This window comes from Monodon monoceros, unplaced genomic scaffold (genome assembly GCF_005190385.1).
Source record: "Monodon monoceros isolate NGI ecotype Baffin Bay Population unplaced genomic scaffold, NGI_Narwhal_1 Super_Scaffold_9, whole genome shotgun sequence".
Classification (NCBI taxonomy): Eukaryota; Metazoa; Chordata; class Mammalia; order Artiodactyla; family Monodontidae; genus Monodon; species Monodon monoceros.
This window is the reverse complement of record NW_021703786.1, coordinates 48,276,832-48,297,644: the sequence shown is the minus strand read 5'-3', so window position 1 is coordinate 48,297,644 and position 20,813 is coordinate 48,276,832. Positions and strand designations below refer to the sequence as shown.

The 20,813-nt window shown below is 48.2% G+C and overlaps 1 protein-coding gene across 2 annotated transcripts in view; it reads left to right on the top strand.

Annotated features, from left to right (window-relative positions):
• Positions 1-20,813, top strand: part of PITPNM3 (PITPNM family member 3) — a 92,117-nt gene that overhangs the window by 17,307 nt on the left and 53,997 nt on the right. For both annotated transcript variants that reach the window (XM_029212980.1, XM_029212981.1), the window contains exons 2-3: positions 566-661; positions 9,518-9,625. In XM_029212980.1, the coding sequence (XP_029068813.1) occupies positions 566-661; positions 9,518-9,625 (204 nt within the window). The remainder of the gene's footprint in view (positions 1-565; positions 662-9,517; positions 9,626-20,813) is intronic.

Below are 20,813 nucleotides of genomic sequence, written 5' to 3'. Positions count from 1 at the left end.
TCTCAACCACTGCGCCACCAGGGAAGCCCCTTTTTTTTTTTCTTTCTTTTTTTTCTTGCCGCTGCTTCCTCCCGCCTCAGGCGGCCCGGGGCGGGGGAGACAGGGAAAGGCAACCTCCCTCCGGCCTACCCACAGCCCAGGCCCTCCTTCCGCCGAGCCGACCTGGCGCCAGCCGGGCGACGGCCGCAGGGCTCCACAAGCCCGGAGACCGAAGGAGCCCGTTAGTGTTTTAAGATCATTTATTAAAACAGCAAAACTTACCTGATGCTTCCTGATACACCGTGTCACCTTGGCAACATCTCTTAACTACCTCTGGTCTCGGTTTTGGTGTGTTCAAAATGGGCACCCTCGTTCCTGCCCCACTGAGCCGTCTCAGAAAGGAATTTGGGTCTTAAATGAAAGCATAGCAGTGGGAGGGCTCTGCGAGATGCTGTGCACTTGAAGTCAGTAGGGCAGGAACGTGCAGGATGCCGACTAAACCTTGGTCCAGGGGCAGTCTGGGTTTACCTCCTTCATGTCAGGACACGGCCTCAAGCTTGGCTAACAGGTGTGTTTCCTTTGGCAGGTGGCCCTCCTCCGGGCGGTGGTGCCCCCTGGCACCTTCGAAATGTCCTCAGCGACTCAGTGGAGAGCTCTGACGATGAATTCTTTGATGCTAGAGGTGAGTGAGTCTCATCGTCCCATCATTGTCTGGGTGACCTTTTTAGAAGCTCCAAGAAGGGGATCCCTGTTGGGAGTTAGTATCTCTCCCCACTCAGACACTGCAATTCCGTGCTTCATTATTACCCAATCTGTGAGTCCCCTCAGGGCTGGGGCTCAGCGTCCAGTTATTCACCCTTTGAGATATTTGCTGAGTCCCTACAATATTTCAGGCGCTTACCATACTGCAGTAAACAGATAGGCGTGGCCACTGCCCTCATCAAGCTGCTAGTCTAGTGGGAGAGGCCAACATCAAACAATTACATAAAGGAAAATACAGTCACAAATGGGAACTAATATCCCTGAGTAAAAAGTACCAAGTGTTAATAGAAAGAGTGATGATGGGGGTACCTGATTTAGGCTGGGGAGGTCCTTAGTATCCTCTCTGCAGCACTGAGGGTAGGAGCTGGCTAGGAGAAGAGCGGGAGGAAAGAGCCTCAGGCAGAAGACGCAGCAGGTATGATGGTGCTGAAGCAGGAAAGACGGGGCTTTCCAGGAGCTGGAGGCCCATGCGGCAGGGGGAAAGGAGAGATGAGCCTGCACGTGGCCCAGTAGGTGACTCTCAAGATCAGCCCGCAGATGGGAGGGGGATCTGGAGTGGAGATGTGGACGAGTTAGTTGCAGATGTTCAGGGGAGACACGAGGGAGGGGAGGGCATCAGCTCTGCATTTCAGTGCTGGGTGCATGGCCTGCCTGCCGGACGTAGCAAGGGGCGCTAAGTGAGGATGGGAAAACAAGGAACATTACAAGGATCGGAGAAGAGGGCACCAGATGGGGTGGGCATTTCAGGCAGAGAGCACGGTCTCAGAGATGAGGATGTGCAGGGCAGGTGTGGGGACCAGTGGAAGGCAGAGTCTGCCTGGACATCAGGAGAGAGGACCCTCACAGTCATGCTGGCCTGGGCCGTGCGGGGTTGGGTGAGACGCACAAGCCTAGGAGGGTCTCCAGGCTAGGAGGGTCCCCAAGTCTTACTTGGCTGGCTCAGCTCCACTCTGGGAAGTCACTGTATTTGGGGGATTGACTTACTCCTGGGATGGGGCCAGCTTTGAAGTACTGGCTGAATGGGGTCTTGAAAGAGAAACAGAGCATGCGCTGGCAAGACCCCAGGACCCAGAGCAGGACACTTGGGACATGGTCTCAGCCGTGCCATTGACTCGTTCTGTGATCCTGGGCAAGTCTTTCACTTTCTCTGGGCCTCAGTTTCCCTATCAGCTCTGTGCCTCCAGAAATGGAGACTGTATCCAGATCAGGTGATTTTCGGGGAGGCACGGTGGGGGGGAGGCAGTGGGATGCTGCCCCAGCCTGAGCCTCCCCCATTCTTGACTCTGGATGGAGTGCCCCCTCCCTGATGCTAACCCCAAACCAGCCCATTTGGGGCTTCTTTCCTGTCTCCCACTGGCGTCTGATTGGAGTGGCAGCCGGGGCTGACTTTCTCCATAGCAACTCACGCAAAGTGTGACAACAACGGCTTCAATATTTTCATGCTTAGAACACTTTCATTTAAAATACTTTTGCAGTTCATCAGGGCTCTGCATTCCCAGATGATGATGATGGCTTCCCGCGGGAGGCGTCTGCGGGTGGCGCCGGTCAGCTCCATCTCCATCCCCATGGGCCCTATGCACCTGCTTTCCTTTTGAGCAGCTGTGGATCCATCCTGCTTCCCTCCCTGCGGACCCTCAGCATTCTGTCCTCTGCCCCCATGATCTCACTGCTCTGTCTGCAGTTCCCAAACTGGCCTCACCTCTCACTCCTCTCTTATGGGTGGCCCCACCTTCTCTTCTATTCCTTTGTCTCATCTCCTCCCCGCTCCCCTCACCTCCGTCTCTCCTTCTCTCCACTATCCCAGGATCACACACTCTCCCATCTCTTTCCCTGTCTTCCACCTCCCAACACTCCCTACCAGACCTCTGAACTTCATGTCTCTGAACCTTTCCTATGTCACCTCTCCCAGAGCATCTGTAGCTCTCAGCCCCAGGATCCGCCCACAGGCTGCTGGAACCTCTTTGGTTCTGCGTTGCCAACTCCTCACCTCCCGTCTGTTCCCTGTGGTCTCCCTGGACAAGGCGTTTGCATATCTCCTCCACTCAGGGCAGTAAGAGGTAAAGCCACCCTCCTTCTCTGCTCCCAAGGGCTTTCTCAGCATCTGGGGCCCGGCCATGAGTGTCCGGCTTTCTGGGCATGCTCTGAAGGGTCACCTCCCTGCCTCTGTTCTCCAGCCCAGGCTGAGCCCTGACCCTGGCCTGGGTGTGATCTCTGTCCCCACCTGCAACCTGCTGCCTCTGCAGTTCCACCTCCAGCCGTGGTGGAGCCACACTGTCAGGAACAGAGGCCAGAGCATGGAAGGGACCTCTCAAGATCACACAGCAAGGTGGGGGCAGAGGGGCTGGAGCCCAGGTCAGGCCTTTTCCTTCAACTTATTACTGAAAATGGGGCCCTCCTCCCTCCCTTTCTTCCTTAAGCTCCATCCCACTTGTCCAGCACTAGGGTTTACCTGGTGGGACAAGAGACCTTCATGGCTCATGGTCTAGTAGCAGAGGAAGACTCTTAGGCTCTGGGGGCTCTGGTTGTGTATGTAAGGCCTGGGAGGGACTGGGGGAAAGTGAGGTAGGAGTATGGAGCTATCCGGGACCATAACAATCCCCTGGGCAGGATGCCAGCTCCCTGGGCTGTGGCAGCAGGCATGGGGCCTCAGGGCGGCTGGTACCCGTGATTGGATGCTGCAGGATGGGTAGTGGGGTCCAGGCTCCCAGACCCAGAAGAAGCACCACTCCCCATCCTGTCAATACAGTCAGAGGGTATCTGGGGAGCCACAGTCTAGCAAGGTTGGAATGCAGAGTGAGGGAAACCCATGGTGGCCAAGAGGGGACATGCCTCAAACCCATGTCAGAGCTAGGGGGCCCTCAAGGTGTTTGAGTTCAACACCCTGACCTCATTTTACAGGCTGGAAAACTGAGGCCAAAGAACTGGGAAACTTGTTCAGGGTCCCACAAAGGGTCAGGCAGAGCAGGGGCTAGAATTCAGAGTCATTTATTTACTCTCTCAAGTATTTATTGGGCATCTGTTCATCCCCCTATTCCAGGTGTAGGGGATGCAGGGCAAGTGGACACTGTCGTGGCCCCCATGGAGCTTACAGTTTAGTGGTGATGGGTGGGAAGACAATGTACAAGCAAGCGAGCTCTATTGATTGTTTCCATAAATAAAATAATGCAGAGGAACAGACAGCTCACCAAAGAAGGTAGATAAATGAAAAATGAAAGGTGAAAGATGAAAATACGCTCAACATCGTTAGTTATTAGGAAAAGGTAAACTGAAGCCACAATGAGATACTGCCTCACACTTATTAGAATGACTCATTAAGACAACTGACCAGGAGGAGGAGGAATTGGGACTTTTGAAGTCTGCTTGGTGGGAACGGACGATGGGGCAGCCATTTCGGAAAACAGACGGCAGCTTCTTAGAAAGTTTATCATAGTTATAACTACCTTTCCACTCCTAGGTATTTACACAAGAGGTAAGCAAACATATGTCTACCTAAAGACATGTACCTGAATGTTTATAGCAGCTTCATTTATGATCGCCCCAAAGTGAAAACAACCCAAACGTACATCAATGGGTAAATGAATAAACACATTGCGGTACATTCATGTATTCAGTATTCATGAAATGCCGCTTGGCAATAAGAAGGAATGAACTGATACACACAACAATACGGATGAATCTCAAAATAACTGTGCTGAGTGAAAAAGAGTCAGACTGAGAAAGAGTGCATATTATGATTCCATTTATAGAAAACTCTAGAAAATGCAAACGAGTCTATGGCAACAGGAGCAGATCAGTGGTTGCCTGGAGGTGGGGAGGAGGGATCAAAAGGGACAGGAGAAAACTTCTGGGTGTGATGGATATATGTCCACTATCTTGATTAGGGTGATGGCTTCCTGGGTGTGCACATATGTCAAAACTTATCAAATTGTACTTTCTAAAAATAAAAAAAAAATTGTATTTTTTTTTTTTTGGCCGCACTGCGCAGCTTGCAGGATCTCAGTTCCGTGACCAGGGATTGAACCCGGGCCCTCGGCAGTGAGAGCGCCGAGTCCAACCACCGGACTGCCAGGGAATTCCCAAATTGTACATTTTAAATATGTGTAGTTTATTGAATGTCAGTTATAGCTATAGTAATGCCATTAAAAATAAAAATGGAGGCACTCCCCCCCAGTATAACGTAAGGGACTGTGATAAGAGTGGCTGGGCAATTTGGAGGCCCCCAGCAGGTGTGGCCTTGACCTGAGAGCTGAATCACAAGAAATGAGCCAGGTGAGGATATGGGGGAATAGTGTTGTGGACAGTGGGAACAGCCAGTGCGAAGCTTTTACGGGAGGCGTGAATAGGAAGGCTGGTGTGGCCAGAGTGAGCGAGGGGGGCGCCTGCTCAGCGCTGTGCGGGAGGGCAGACCCGGCCCAGTAGCCTCTGGACGTGCTTCCTGCCCAGGCTCTGGAGTGGTCCTGTGTGCCCCTGCTCCTGCACCAGGACACCAGAGGCTCAGAACTCAGGATCTCTGAGCGTAGAGGGAAGTGGCGCAGGTCGTCTGGGGTCAGAGCAGCCAGGTTTTCCTCAGGGCTGGGGCAGTGACTAGCTACTGTCTGACCTCAGGCGAGTCTTGAGCCTCTGGGCCCCGGGTTCCCCCTCTGGAGCACAGCAGGGGTACAGGCTTTGTCTCGTGGCTGGAGTGGAGGATGTCGCTTTGGGAAGCTGGGCAAAGGAGCCCTCAGAGAAGCAAAGCACAGGTGTGTCGCTGACCCCTGACCCTCCCTCTCATTGGGGGAGGGGACGTAGAGAAGCAAATGCCAAGGAGCTGCCCCAAAGGCTTCTGGGAATGGGCTGAGTGGGGACCCCCTTGTGATGAAGAGAGGGTGGTGGTACGGCCGTAGGTGGGGCATGGAGCGAGCGGTCCCCAGTCGGGGAGGTTAGCAATCTTGTGTTCCAGAGGCCCCAGAGCAGCGCATATCTGGTCCGTGGAGAGACTGGCCTGTTGGCCTCAGGCAAGGAGTGCTGGAGGGACCTGGACCGGCTGATGGCTGAAGGTGACCAAGCCCTCAGCTCCATGAGCTGCAGGTGAAGCCTGCCTAGCACGGGACAAGGAGGTTCCCCGCTTTGAAGTCCTGTGGGTCCAGCAGACACAGAGGCCCCAGGGTAGGAAGAAAGGCTTTCGCTGTATCCAGGTTTTGTTTCGGGTCGGAGTCAGTCTGAGGTCAAGGCCAGGGCCGTGGTACTGGTGGGTGAGGCTGAGCCTGGCACCTAGAATGGGCAGGGACTGGGGCTCAGGGGGGTCGAAGTAGATGCAAAAACTCTGTCCGCACCAGGGGTCACCGGGGTTGAGCATTGGCACATAGGGAACAGTCACCAGGAGTCGAAAAGCAAAGTCAATAACCAGGATGTTTATTCAGATAAAGCCCTTCGCGGCCTTTGGCCTCCACTGGGAGTCTCCAACTACAGTGAGGGGAGACGGAGCGGAGGCTCAGAGCTGAGGCGCACGTCTCCCTGGTTCTCCTGAGTGACTCCAAAAGGAGATTTCTCAGCTGCTGCTTCCGTGTGTGTGTGTGTGTGTGTGTGTGTGTGTGTGTGTGTGTGTGTGTGTTTCTTGCTGCCACTCAGGGGACAAGCCCATTGTTGCCAGGGTGAAGATCTCAGGGTGAAGCGCAGGGGCAGAGGAGCGGCCCAGAGAAGGAGAGAAATCTCGTCTGTGAGGTGGGGGGCTGGGGAGCGGCTGGAGAGTGCAAGGAAGCCAGGGAAAATACGAGAAAGCAGAGAGGGAAAAAGAGCAAGAGAGACTCAGAGAGGACGGGAGAGAGGGACACATACACACACACACAGACACACCAAGAGAGACACCAAGAGAGTTGAAAGAGAGACAGTGACCCAGAAGAGAGAGAGATCAGAGACACCAAGAAGGCCTGCAGAGGTGGAAAGCTCCGAGGGGCAGGCACCCAGAGAAACCCAGAGAAGAGATCAAGAAAGAGACACATCCACCCAGAGAGAGGAGAGAGACAGGTTCTGGGATAAAGACAGAGCGAGAGCAAAGAGTAATTGTGATCGAGGCCCAGAGGGAGGGACAGACACGGCAGAGAGCCTGAGACAGAGAAACCCCAGGACCCAGAGGGACAGAGATCAGTGGAAAGGGACCTGGGTCAGGGATGGGCATCAAGCAGGGAGGAACACGGGGAGAGTCTGAGAGGAGATACGTTTCCTAGAGAGATAGACAGAAGGCCGAGAGGGAAAGATGGTGGTGGGTCATGCAGATACAAGGAAGAGGGAAAAGATGCTGAAGCCTCTCAGGGTTCTGATAGCCTCACATACACCGTGAGATAGGGATCACGCATTATAGAAGAACCAGGATCTAGGACGTGTAAGCACCTGCTGTATACCCAGCACTGGACCAGGAGCCCCAGCTCACTCATCTGACTGTGTCAGTTTCCCACTGTGTTTTTTTCACAAAGCTGAATTCCTACAGGATGGAGGTCGTGTCTCACACTGCATACGGCAGCTGCTCAGGAAGCCCTCTGTTGTAGAATGAATGTTAAATGAACAAGCAGAAAACTGCACGCGTGGGTAACTGAGCCAGGAGACATAGGCACTCAAGGTGGGCTACAGGCTGACCCTGACGACCCCGCTCCGAAGCTGGGACAAAATGACCTAGGGGTAGGCAGCAGCATAACTGGAACCGGGGCATAGCTCCACGTGCTCTGGTGGTGTTGGTAATGGTGGTACCATCGTCTTCCTGTGCTAGTATCCACATCTGTGCTCCCGCCGTGTGCTAGTCGTGCTTGTACACGGTTTACCTTCATTGTCTCATTATCTGATTGAATCCTCACAGCAATTCTAGGACGTGGGCATTACTGTGATGTCCTTTTATAGATGAGGAAATGGAGGCTCATAAAACATAAGTTACTGTCCAAGGTCGGATAGCTAGCAGATGGTGCATCCAGGATTGAAAAGAGTCAATCTAACGCCAGAATGGAGCTCTTAACCCCCTGGTGACCCTGCTTCCCCAAGAATAATACTACCTGATATTTGTTTACAGCATTCTGGCTTGCGTAGCCTTTTCAAATTTACTATGTCAGTCGTCCTCATGAGAGTTTGCTAGAAAGAGTTGTGGAACCAGAGCTGTTATTCCCACTTAAGCAATAAGAAAAGAGGAACAGCTGAGGGACATCTGTAAAGGTACAGGCTCACATGTAGCAGCTCAGGACTGGAACCCAGTCAGGGCTCTGCCCAGAGCATGATGCTACCTAGAGGTGTAAACCATGCCCAGATGGAACACACCGGGCTCAGGAAATTGTCTGGCGGTGTGTGGTGCTTGGGCAGCCAATACAGGATGCCCAGGACAGGCAGGCCATCAGGAGGGCAGGATTTTAGGACTCTCGAAATAGTATATCTGGGTTTAAATCCTGGCTCTAGCCAGTGACCTTCGGCAAGTTACTGAACTATTCCGTGCTTCAGTCTCCTTGTCTATAAAATGGAGATAATAATAATTGTCCTTTTTCAGTGTTGTTATGAGAATTAAATGAATTTGTGTTTGTAAAACACTTCTGACAACCTCGGTGCATACTAAGGATTTGGTAAGTGGTGTTAAATAGATCACATAAAATAATCAGATAAGGCAGGAGGAGGTGTCCCAGCCAGAAATGGGGTCTGGATGACTGAGCTTGAGTGATTCAGAACTCTGGACAGATCCCCAAGCTTTAGATTCACCATATTGGTTCCATGTGCTCTGTGAAGTTCTTTGGCAGTGAAATGGGTCTTATCTCTTTGTTCTCGGTTACGATGAGCTTAAGAATTCTCCTCACGACCCTTTAATGTCTGCTCTATGAGAAAAGGCACAAAGGTCTTCACCAGGAAGGCCTGTCTCTTTAAAGAGAGAGAGGGGGCATTCCTGTGGCTTTGTTCTTGAGGCAATGTCCCTTTCTGGGATGAGGGACTGCGCCAGATATGTGTAATTGATGTGTGGGACCCAGGGGCTTGTGTTCAGTGTGTTAGGGAATATGACCTCACCAATTCCTCTGAGCTCAGACTGGGAAAGGGCAAGGATAGAGACAGGGTTGAGGGGAGGACTAAAGGGAGAATGGAAGCATTAAGAGGTTCATGACGTTGAGATGTGGGTTAAGGGTTCCATATAGCTTAAGGCTTGCTTAGAGGCAGAAGTCTTCTGCTCTCTCAGTTACTCCAGAGCCGCTCCTACACCACTCAAATCCTGATCTGCTCAAACAAGGATGGCAGCTCGCTCCTCATGTGAAGACGTAACCTTAATGTCTCCCATCTGTAAGCACCCCCTGTGCCCCAGGGTCTTTATATTCATCATCTCTCCTTTAATCCTTACAACAACTCTATGATTAGACATTGCCAGTCCCATTTTACTGATAGGAAAACTGAGGCTCAGAGAAGCCAAGTAACTCACCTAAAGAAAAACTGCTACCTAGTGGTAAGGCTTTACTTCTTCTTCCCAAACACACTGCCTTTCAAGAAATACCACTCTGAGTGCTAGGAGTGGAGCCTTCTATGAGTTTTCAGCCTCTCTCATGACTGTTCCCTTGTTACTTTTTTTTGCTGTAACATGTGGAGACCCAGTAGGGTATAACCACAATGACTTCTTGCAATGAAAAATTCCTGGATGTCTTATACCTGCCTGTAACTATAGACACCTTCAATAGTTGACATCTTCCTCAACTCAAAGGAAGAAATAAATACTCCCTGAGACATAGGCTCCTGTTAGGGCTACCTCTACACAGCCCTGCTGACTCATGCCCATCTTTACTTCTTTCCACAGAGGAGGTGGCCGAAGGGAAGAACGCCATCCTCATTGGGATGAGCCAGTGGAATTCAAATGACCTGGTGGAGCAGATCGAGACCATGGGGAAACTGGAGGAGCATCAAGGTAAGGTTCTGCCTCTCGCCTGGCTGGGTGTGTACATGTGTGTGTTGCGGACGGTGCGCAGTTTGAAATGATGGCAATTTGGGGCTAGAACCTGGGTTTTCTACGAAGAGTCATCTATCTGGGAACTTCGCCTACAACCCCTGAATTCTATGACCTGCAGGAATCCTCACGGGGACTTCTGCAGGGTTTCCTGTGGCAGAAAAACTCTAGGATACTTCAACAGAGCTTCCTGTGTTCATTGGATGACTACCCAGGAGCATGGGTAATTAAGGGCAGGCGGCAGGGTCCAAGCTCCTTGGAATCTGCTAGTTAATGTAGGGTGGCAACTGGAAAGCCTTTGGGAATGGGCAGGGGAGAGGGGCAGCAGTTGGGGTTGTAACTTCCTTTGGTCGAATTGTTGAAGAAGGTCACGGCTGGGGATTCGTCCAGAGGCTTTTTAAGGAGGGGAGTTTTGACCAGGAGCTTAGTCAGCGACAAAGCAGGCATATTCTTTTAGGCATCCATCCTTCTGTCCATCTGACCATTTCATGTTATGAACAGAATGTTCGTTGAGCATCTACTATGTATAAGTGGTTGGTAGGAGGGACCAAAGGTGATTTAGCTAAGGCTTCTGCCTTGTGATGTGTCACAGAATGTAAGTCAAAACATAAAGGGGTCAACCCTTAAACTGAGGGCTGTTGGGCCCAGAGGGGAGAGGCAGGAATTTTAGAAGGAGGCAAGAGAGGGGGTCTCAAGGAAGCATTCTTGACAATGAACCTATGGACCCAGGCTTCACAAGGCAAGTGGAGGATGGAACCAAGGAGCTTATAAAATGTGAGATGGCATATGGGGAACCTGAGGCTCAGAGAGGGGCTGTAGTTGACTAAGGCCACACAGGAGTGAGAAGCAGAGCTTGGGCTAGAACCCTATCCAGGATCCAGGGTGCCTCTGCTTCTGTTAGCTTTTTCTGTCCCTCGTCCCCACCCAATATATCACTCCTCCTACTTCCCCTCCTTCCCATCTCCTCTTTTCCTTCCTCTCTTGGCCCCATCTTTCCTGTCATGGTCTGGGCCAGGCTACCTATCAGGAGACGCTCAGTGAGACAGTCCTGGCCTAGCCCAAGAGAATGACCATTTTGGTGTTGACCATCTCGGTGGTAGCTGTCTTGCCCCAGCATCTGTTCCTTTTCTTACCCTCCCCCATCCCGGCCTCCTTGGTTCAGAGCCCGCCCCATACCAGCTTGCCCATCCTGAGAAATGGACAGGGCTGGGATGACTGTTCCATTTTACAAACGAAGCACCCAAGGCTCAGAGGAGCTGCATCTTGCCCAAGGTCCTCCACGTTGGGGGCAGCATCACACTTAGATCTCCAGTCTCCTGATTCCCAGACCAGGGCTTTGCTTCCCAAATTGGACCAAGGCTCAGCACAGTTCTGAGCCCCGGCAGAGTCAAGTCCGAGCAGTCCAGAGTCTTAACAGCAAGGCCCTCCTGGGCCACTGTCACATTCACAGAACGAGTGGGCTCTGAGTCTGGTACCCAAGACCAGTCCAGAGGAAATTTCCCAGTCTTCCCTGCTACTCATTTGCAGGTGGACCCTTTGTCTATTCTTTCCTTCACCCCAGGAACCCGGAGGGGGCCCAGAAGGGGTCATGGACTCCAAGTGCTTCCCTGGGACAATGCTTGGAGTGATGAAAAGACAAACCGAGACTTGTACTCACCACCCATCTGGCCATCCCCTCCCATCCCAACCCGCGCTTGTCTGCCAAGGAATGTGTGACTCAGACACAGTGTGAGCTAAGGAGGAGGTGAGTGAGAAGCAGTGTGAGCTGGGAGGGCAGGGGAGGAGGAAGCAGATGGAGGTCGACGGGCAAGGCTGAAACCGTAGCTTTGGAATCTAAGAGGTCTGGGTTTGAACCTTGACCCTGCCACCCCATGGCTTTGTGGCCAGGAAAGTCACATCACCTCTCAGAGCCTCAGTTTCTTCATCTGCAGAATGGGGCTAGCACACAAATTGCACACATTAAATGAGCTGATACTTGCAAAGTACCTTCAGTGCCTGGTCATTATAACGTGGGAAGGGGAAAAGAAGAGTGAAAGATCTTTCACAAATACAGTTCTAACAAATGCATCATGGAGCTCATGAGAGGTTGGATTAGGGGCAGTGGCTTGCCTGAGTCCAAGAATTGATGCTGTTTCCTCCCAGTATGAAATGGGGAGCAAGAGGGAGAGAGAGAGAAGGAAGGGTGAGGAAGAGGAAACCAGCCGTGTTTCTGGCTCCTTCTGAGTCCCATTCCCCTGTGGATTCATGATGTGAATTCCCACAACACGGCAGAACACACACACCGATTTCATTCATTCCAGCAGCCACTTCTGGAGCCGAGACGTGGGCTCAACCCAGGATGGTGGGGAAATAAAGACAAGCAGGCTGGCCTTGTTACCTCTGTAGGAGCTCACAGCAGACAGGAAGACGATCATGGCCACGGCTACAGTGCAATAAGACAGGCTGAGTCAGGGGCCTGAAGAGAGAGCCTCTGGGGACTCTTTTGGGGAGAGGAAGTTCTAAAAGCACTTTCTGGAAAAGGCTGCAATCAAAATTGGTGTTATAGATCAAGCTCTACCCCTGCCTCCTTCTACATTCCTGCCCTTAAACGCACGGCTCGCTGCAGAGACATCCCCCGCCATGGTTCAGGCCCTGGCCAATCACAGCTACCCCTGGTGATGACCCCCAAGTTCATCTCTAGCCAAGACCTACCCCCTGGGCTCCAGACTCATATTCTAAGGAGGCTCCTACTTGCCTCTACCTGGACATCTCAAAACCACTTAATGCTCTGCAAGTTCCAAATGGAGCTGAGCTTCTTCCTTCTGAACCTTAATTATGTTCTATGGCCCATCTTTAATCTCAGTCATTTGGAGCCTGTGTTGCATAGGTACGTTCAGGCTGCTCTGGTATCTCCAGTTCTTGAGGGCGCTAATTCTGGTATGTGTGTGTGCATGTGTGTGTACCTGCGCACATGCTACCTGTACCTCATGGGTTTTGTTTCTTCATTTTTTTTTTTTTTTTTGCGGTACGTGGGCCTCTCACTGTTGTGGCCTCTCCTGTTGTGGAACACAGGCTCCGGACGTGCAGGCTCAGCGGCCATGGCTCACGGGCCCAGCCGCTCCGCGGCATGTGGGATCCTCCCGGACCGGGGCATGAACCCATGTCCCCTGCATCGGCAGGTGGACTCCCAACCACTGCGCCACCAGGGAAGCCCGTTTCTTCATTTTTTATTGTGAACTCATCTTGATCAACACCCCACCCTTTTCTTTTCTATGGGAATCTTGTGTCCCCCAGGTCTTGAAAATGTCCTTCTAGTGATTGGTCTTGTGTCTCTGCTGGGCCTGAGTGTTTCACTAATCGTGGACATTTTATATGCTAAATTTACAGCTTTGCGGTTCCATTCTCCTTGAGTGGTGTAAATTTAGACCCCACACCCATAGGTGGCAAGGGCTTAGGGTTTTAATTACTTATGTGTGACTTTTTTCTTTCCCACTGTCTATGAATGGTTTTTTGGCTGCTTCCCCAGAAGACTTTTTTTTTTTTTTTTTCGGTATGCGGGCCTCTCACTGTTGTGGCCTCTCCCATTGCGGAGCACAGGCTCCGGATGCTCAGGCTCCACGGCCATGGCTCACAGGCATAGCCGCTCTGCGGCATGTGGGATCTTCCCGGACCGGGGCATGAACCCGCATCCCCTGCATCAGCAGGCGGACTCTCAACCACTGCGCCACCAGGGAAGCCCTTTTTTTTTTTTTTTTAATGTTTCTTTATGGGTGGAGCAGCCCTTCACGGATCCCTACTACACAGGGGGCGCTGCTCTAGCTCCTCACCTTCCACAGGCTGAGGCCAAGTCTGTGGGGTTAACAGCAATACTGTTCTTAGCCTCTAGCCCTGGAGCCTTTATCCATCTGAGTCTTCCAGGGGTCTTCTCTACATTAGCTTCTGCTTTTGTGTCTGGATTGTAGTTCCCTCTTTGTTTCTGGCACTTGTATATTATCCATTCTTTATTTTGAGCTCAGTTACATATTTACTTTTTTTTTTGGATATTTATTGCCCAGTATTTTTTTTTTAATATTTACTTATTTATTTGGTTGTACCAGGTCTTAGTTGTGGCGGGCGGGCTCCTTAATTGTGGCATGCGGACTCTTAGTTGCGGCGTGCATGTGGGATCTAGTTCCCTGACCAGGGATTGAACCCGGGGCCCCTGCATTGGGAGCGCAGAGTCTTACCCACTGCGCCAGCAGGGAAGTCCCTATTGCCCAGTATTTTCATGGAAAGGGATCCTTTGGCATCAGCTGAGTCCATCTTATTATTATTTTTACAATTGCTTGTCTTGTTATTTTCATTTAGTGTTTTAAAAAATTTGGTAAAATATATAAAACTTAACCATTTTAGCCATTTTCAAGCGTACAGCTTAGTGGCATTAATATATTCACATTGTTGTGCAATCATCACCACCCGGATGAAGAAGCTCCAGAACTTTTCCATCCTCTCAAACTGAAACCCTGTCCCCATTAAACAATAACTCCCCATTCCCCACTTCCCCCAGCCCCTGGGAACTGCCATTCTACATTCTGTTCCTATGAATTTGACCACTCTAGGTGCCTCATATAAGGAGAATCAAGCAGAATTTGTCTTTTTATGTCTGGCTTGTTTCACTTAGCATGTCTTCAAGGGTCATTCATGTTGTTACGTGTGACAGGATTTTCTTCCTTTTTGAGGCTGAATAATATTCCATTGCATGTATCTACCATGTGTTGTTTATCCATTCATCTATTGATGGACATGTTTTCACCTTTTAGCTATTGTGAATAATGGTGCTATGAACATTGGTGTACAAATAACCATATTATTTCCTGAATACATTCTTCCTCTGTGTTTTTGGCCACGGCTTGTGGCGTATGGGATCTTAGTTCCCTGACCAGGGATTGAACCCGTGTCCTCAGCAGTGAAAGTGCAGAGTCCTAACCGCTGGACCGCCAGGGAATTCCCACTTGAATACATTCTTGTTGTAAATAAACAAACAATACAAATAAACCAATCTTCCTTATCTACTTCTTCAGTTGCAGACCTCACTTCAAAGTATATCAACGTGGAGGGTATCTCTCTAGAGATAGATATTAGATGTCATTGTTGCAATTTAACTTATTTTTTCCATTTAATAGTAGATCTAGGAGAGCTTTTCCTATGAGTATTTATAGATTTGACTCATTATTTTTACCTGTACTATAGTATTCTCTATAATAGATGTACCATAATTTATCTAACCACTGTGTAGTGATAAACATTGGAATTTTTCATCATTAAAACAATGATACATGGGTTAAGAGTATAAGCATTGAAACTTGTAATAGATACACTAAACAGTTTTCCAAAAAGACTGTGCAAATTTATATTCACACCAGCTGTGGATTAGGTGAGCCATTTCCCCACAGTGTCACCAGACTTGATATCATCAACTTGACGGATGAAGACATTTTCTTGTTTTGCTTTGTCCTTACTTGATTGCTAGTGAGAGCAATCATCTTTCCATAAATGTGTTGCCCAACTCCATTTTCTTTTTCTCTGAGTTTCTTAATCATGCTTTTTGTTCATCTTCTATTGAATTGTCTTTTTCTTATTGGTTTTTAGGAGTTCTTTTTTTTTTTTTTTTTTGCGGTACACGGTCCTCTCACTGCTGTGGTCTCTCCCGCTGTGGAGCACAGGCTCCGGACGCGCAGGCTCAACGGCCATGGCCCACGGGCCCAGCCGCTCCGCGGCATGTGGGATCCTCCCGGACCGGGGCACAAACCCGTGTCCCCTGCATCGGCAGGCGGGCTCCCAACCACTGCGCCACCAGGGAAGCCTGGTTTTTAGGAGTTCTTTACCTGTATTTTGGATATAAATTATTTGCTGTGTATTTGAAATCTTTGTGTCTTGAATTCCTGCCACTTGGCTGAATTTTCTTATTTTCTAATAGTTTGTCAGTTAATCTCTTGGGTTTATTTCTGTAGAGTGTCACATTGTTTACAAATCTCAACAGTTATATCCTTGCCAATATTTACCCAGCTTATTTTTCTTATTAAATTGCATTGCACAGGATCTCCAGATAGATGCTGAGTGGTAAGAGTGATCCAGGCTTTCTTATTTGATCTTGACTGTAATGCTATAATCTCCTCCCTCTTCTCTTCCCACCCTTCCCCCTCCCCTTTCCTCCTCCCCCTCCTCAGTTAAGTGTATTGAGGTATGATTTACATTAGGTAACATTCACCCTGGTTTTTGTTTTGTTTTGTTTTGTTTTTTGGTTATTTTTTGCAATACACGGGCCTCTCACTGTTGTGGCCTCTCCCGTTGCGGAGCACAGGCTCCGGACGCACAGGCCCAGCAGCCATGGCTCACGGGCCCAGCTGCTCCGCGGCATGTGGGATCCTCCCGGACTGGGGCACAAACCAGTGTCCCCTGCATCGGCAGGCAGACTCTCAACCACTGCGCCACCAGGGAAGCCCCCGGGGTTTTATTTTATTCATTTATTTTTTTGGCCGTGCCTCAGCCTGGCCTGCGGGATCTCAGTTCCCAGACCAGGGATTGAACCCACGCCCCCTGCAGTGGAAGCGTGGCGTCTTAACCACTGGACTGCCAGGGAAGTGCCAGCATTCACCCTTTTTAGTGTATAGTTTTCACCGCTGCTTCTTAAATTCCATGACTTCCTCTTGGATTTACTTCCTCTGTTAATTAGAATGTCTCCTCCAGTAATTCTTTCAGGTAGGGACTGTCAGGTAGGGTTAGTCATTTTCCAAGCCCTTGCATTTCTCAGCATGTGTTCATTTTGCCTTTTACACCTTTTGGAATAATCGTATTCCAAACTATCTCTGAAGACATTCCTCATGGCCTTCTCGCATTTAGTGTTGTTGGTGAGAAGTCTGAGGCAAATGTGTGGGTAATCTGTTCTTCCCTCTTGTTGAAGCTTTCAGTTTTTAGAAGCTTTATTCTTTGCATTCTGAAGTCACAGCCAAGTTTGCAGATGAGGTTTTGTTGTTTGCTGTGTCTGAACCTAGTGTCCTCTTTTTTTATTACTGTGACATTTTCTTTTGATTATTTCTTCAAGTATTTCTTTCACTATGTTTTCTCCTTCCAAAACTTAGATAGTTGCTGGAACCATGTCTCAGCTTGCCCTGCCTATTCTTATTTCTTGGTTCTTGCTGGGTTCTGGAAGTAGTCCTTTGTTCCAACTCATCAACAGCTCCCCAATTTTTCTCTTCTTTGGCTGTTTCCGTTCTTCTGATCAACTCTTCTTTATTATTATTTTTAACAATCATCTTTTCATTTTCATGTGCTCTGGTTGGTTCTTTTTCATAACAATCTGATACGGATTCATAGATGTCATGGACTCATTCCATGCTTTTTAGAGTCTCTATCTCCTTGTTCTTTTAAGTTTCAGTTTTCTGGTCTGTCAGAAGTGGATGGGAATAGACCACACACACTTCAGATTGGATTAATTAGCCAAAGATCCATAAGTGAAATTATAATATGGAGCAGGATCGAGCTTGGTTCTCATTGTCTAAGGAAACACACAGCTGTCATTAACATTGTCCAAGTGAAGCAGGTCTTGCCAAATTCTTTTTTAAATTGAGACATAATTCACATATCATAAAATTCACCCTTTTTTTTTTTTTTTGCGGTATGTGGGCCTCTCACTGTTGTGGCCTCTCCCATTGCAGAGCACAGGCTCCGGACACGTAGGCTCAGCGGCCATGGCTCATGGGCCCAGCCACTCCGCAGCATATGAGATCTTCCCGGACCGGGGCACGAACCCGTGTCCCCTGCATCGGCAGGCAGACTCTCAACCACTGTGTCACCAGGGAAGCCCCTAAAATTCACCCTTTTAAAGTGTACAGTTTTATGGTTTTAATATATTTTTGAAGTTGTGCAATTATCACTATTATCTAGCTCTAAAACATTTTTGTCACTCCCCCCAAAAACACCCCATACCCATGAGCAGTCAATCCCCATTTTCCTCTCCCCAAGCCCCTGGAATTTCATATACATGAAGTCAAACAATGTGGTCTTTTGTGGCTGCTGTCTTTGTCTAGCATAATGTTTTTGAGATTCATCCATGTTGTAGCATGAATCAGTACTTCATTCCACTTTGTGTCTGAATAATATTCTGTAGTATGGATATATCACATATTGGTTATCCATTCATCAGTCAATGGACATTTGGGTTGTTTCTGCTTTTTGACTACTATAAATAATGCTGTCAAAAATATCTGTGTACAAGTTTTTGTGTGGACATATTTTCTCTTGGGTGTATATATCTATGAGTGGAATTGATGTATCGTATGGTAACTGTTTAACTTTTGGAAGAACTGACAAACTCTTTTCCAAAGTGGCTGAACCACTTTACATTCCTACCAATACTTTATAAGGGTTCAAATTTCTCTACATTCTTGCCAACACCTGTTATTGTCTGTCTTTTTGGTTTTAGCCATCCTAGAGGGTGTGAAGTAATATATAATTGTGGTTTTGGTTTGCATCTCCCTAATGACTAATTATGTTGAGCTTCTTTTCATGTGCTTATTGGTCATTGTTCATCTTCTTTGAAGAAATGTCTATTCAAATCTTTTGCCCTTTTAAAAGTTGGGTTGTCTTGGGAATTCCCTGCAGGTCCAGTGGTTAGGATTCCAAGCTTCCACTGCAGGGACCATGGGTTCGATCGCTGGTCAGGGAACTAAGATCTCACACACTGTGCAGCACAGCCAAAAAAATATTGGGTTGTCTTTTTATTGTTGAGTTGTAAGGGTTCTGTATATATTCTGTATGCTAGACCCTTATCAGTTGTATAATTTACAAATATTTCTCCCATTCTGCAGATTGTCCTTTCACTTCCTTGATCATGTCCTTTGGAGCACAAATTTAAAAAAATTTTACAAAGTCCAATTTATCTATTTTTAATTTTATTGTGTGTGCTTTTGGTGCCATATCTAAAACACCATTGCCTAATGCAAGGTCATGAAGGTTTACCCCTATGTTTTCTCTTAAGAGTTTTATAGTTTTAGCTTTTGTATTTAGGTCTTGAATCCACTTCGGGTTAATTTTTGTATATGCTGTGAGGTAGGGATTCAAGTTCATTCTTTTGCATGTGGGTAACCAGTGGTACTAGTACCATTTATTGAAAAAAAATTATTCTTTCCTCCATTGAATTATCTTGGTACGCTTGTCAAAAATCAATTAATCATAAACATATGGGTTTATTTCTGGACATTCAATTCTATTCCACTTGTATATATGTCTATCTTTGTGCCAGTACCACAGAGTCTTTATTACTGTACACTTGTAGTAAGTTTGAAATCAGGAAGTGGGAGTCCACCAACTTTCTTTTTTGCACGTTCTTTTTTTGCAAGTTTGGCTCTTCTGTGTTCCTTGCATTTCCACATGGATTTTAGAATCAGCTCATCAGTTTCTGCAAAAAATCCAGCTGGGATTTTTTTTTTTTTTTTTTTTGCGGTACGCGGACCTCTCACTGTTGTGGTCTCTCGCGTTGCGGAGCACAGGCTCCGGACATGCAGGCTCAGTGGCCATGGCTCATGGGCCCAGCCGCTCCGCGGCATGTGGGATCTTCCCGGACCGGGGCACAAACCTGTGTCCCCTGCATCGGCAGGCGGACTCTCAACCACTGCGCCACCAGGGAAGCCCCCAGCTGGGATTTTGATAGGGATTGTTGTTGAATCTTCCAGATCAATTTTGGAAGTATTGCTAGCTTAACATTATTAGTTTTCTAACGCATGAACATGCAATGTCTTTCCATTTATTTAGGTCCTCTTTGATTTCTTTTAATGACGTTTTATAGTTTTCAGTGTACAAGTCTTACACTTGTTTTGTTAAATTCATTCCTAAGCGTTTTATTCTTTTCGATGCTATTGTAACCAAAATTGTTCTCTTAATTTCATTTATAGATTGTTTATTGCACGTGTGTAGAAATACAATTTATTTTTGTAAATTGATGTTGTATACCTCAACTTTGCTGAACTCGTTTACTGGTTTTATTTTGGGGGGACTCCTTAGGATTTTCTATATATACAATCTCCAAATAGAGGTAGTCCAATCTGTCCAAACTGGATGCCTTCTATTTCCTTTCATTGTCTAATTTTCCTGGCTAGACTCTCCAGTATAATATTGAATAGAAATGATGAGAACCAACATCTTGTCTTGTTCCTGATCTTAGGGGAAAACTTTTCAGTCTTTCACCATTAAATATGATGTTAGCTGTGAGGTTTTTTTGTTGTAGTCCTTTCTGTGGTTGAAGAGATTCCCTCCAGTTTCTTGAGAGCTTTTATGAAAGGATGTTAGATTTTGCCAAATGCTTCTTCTGCATCTATTGAGATGATCATGTGGTTTTGGTCCTTTATTGTATTAATATAGCATATTACACTGATGGATTTTCATATATTGAACAATCTTTCATTCCTGGGATAAATTCCACTTGGATCTTGCCGTATCACTAATCCTTTATGCTCAGGATTTACATATCTCTTCCAGAATAAGCTGTGCTAATAGTCTATGAGCTGTCACTTAAGAGACTCTACAATCCGGGCCCTTCTTGTTTCTGAAACAAACTTAGTGTCATCAAGGCCACATTCTCATAGAGACAAAGGGAGCAGTCACTGCCTAGGTGTCCCTGATCAATTTCTCTGCCTCGAGCTTTCCAGAGAGCTGTTTCTTCCTGCCACTCACCCTCTGACTCTAGTTTATACCCTTATTTCTAGACATGTGATTCTTAAAGAGTGGTCCCTGGACCAACACAATTAGCCTCACTTGGAAACCATCAGAAATACGAATTGTGTGGGACTTCCCTGGTGGCACAGTGGTTAAGAATCCTCCTGCCAATGCAGGGGACAGGGGTTCGAGCCCTCGTCCGGGAAGATCCCACATGCCGCGGAGCAACTAAGCCCAGGCGCCACAACTACTGAGCCTGCGCTCTAGAGCCCACGAGCCACAACTACTGAGCCCGTGTGCCACAACTACTGAAGCCCACGCCTAGAGCCCGTGCTCCGCAACAAGAGAAGCCACCGCAGTGGAAAGCCTGCGTACTGCAATGAAGAGTAGCCCACGCTCACTGCAACTAGAGAAAGGCCCGCACACAGCAACAAAGACCCAACGCAGCCAAAAATAAATAAATAAATAATTAGAAATATGA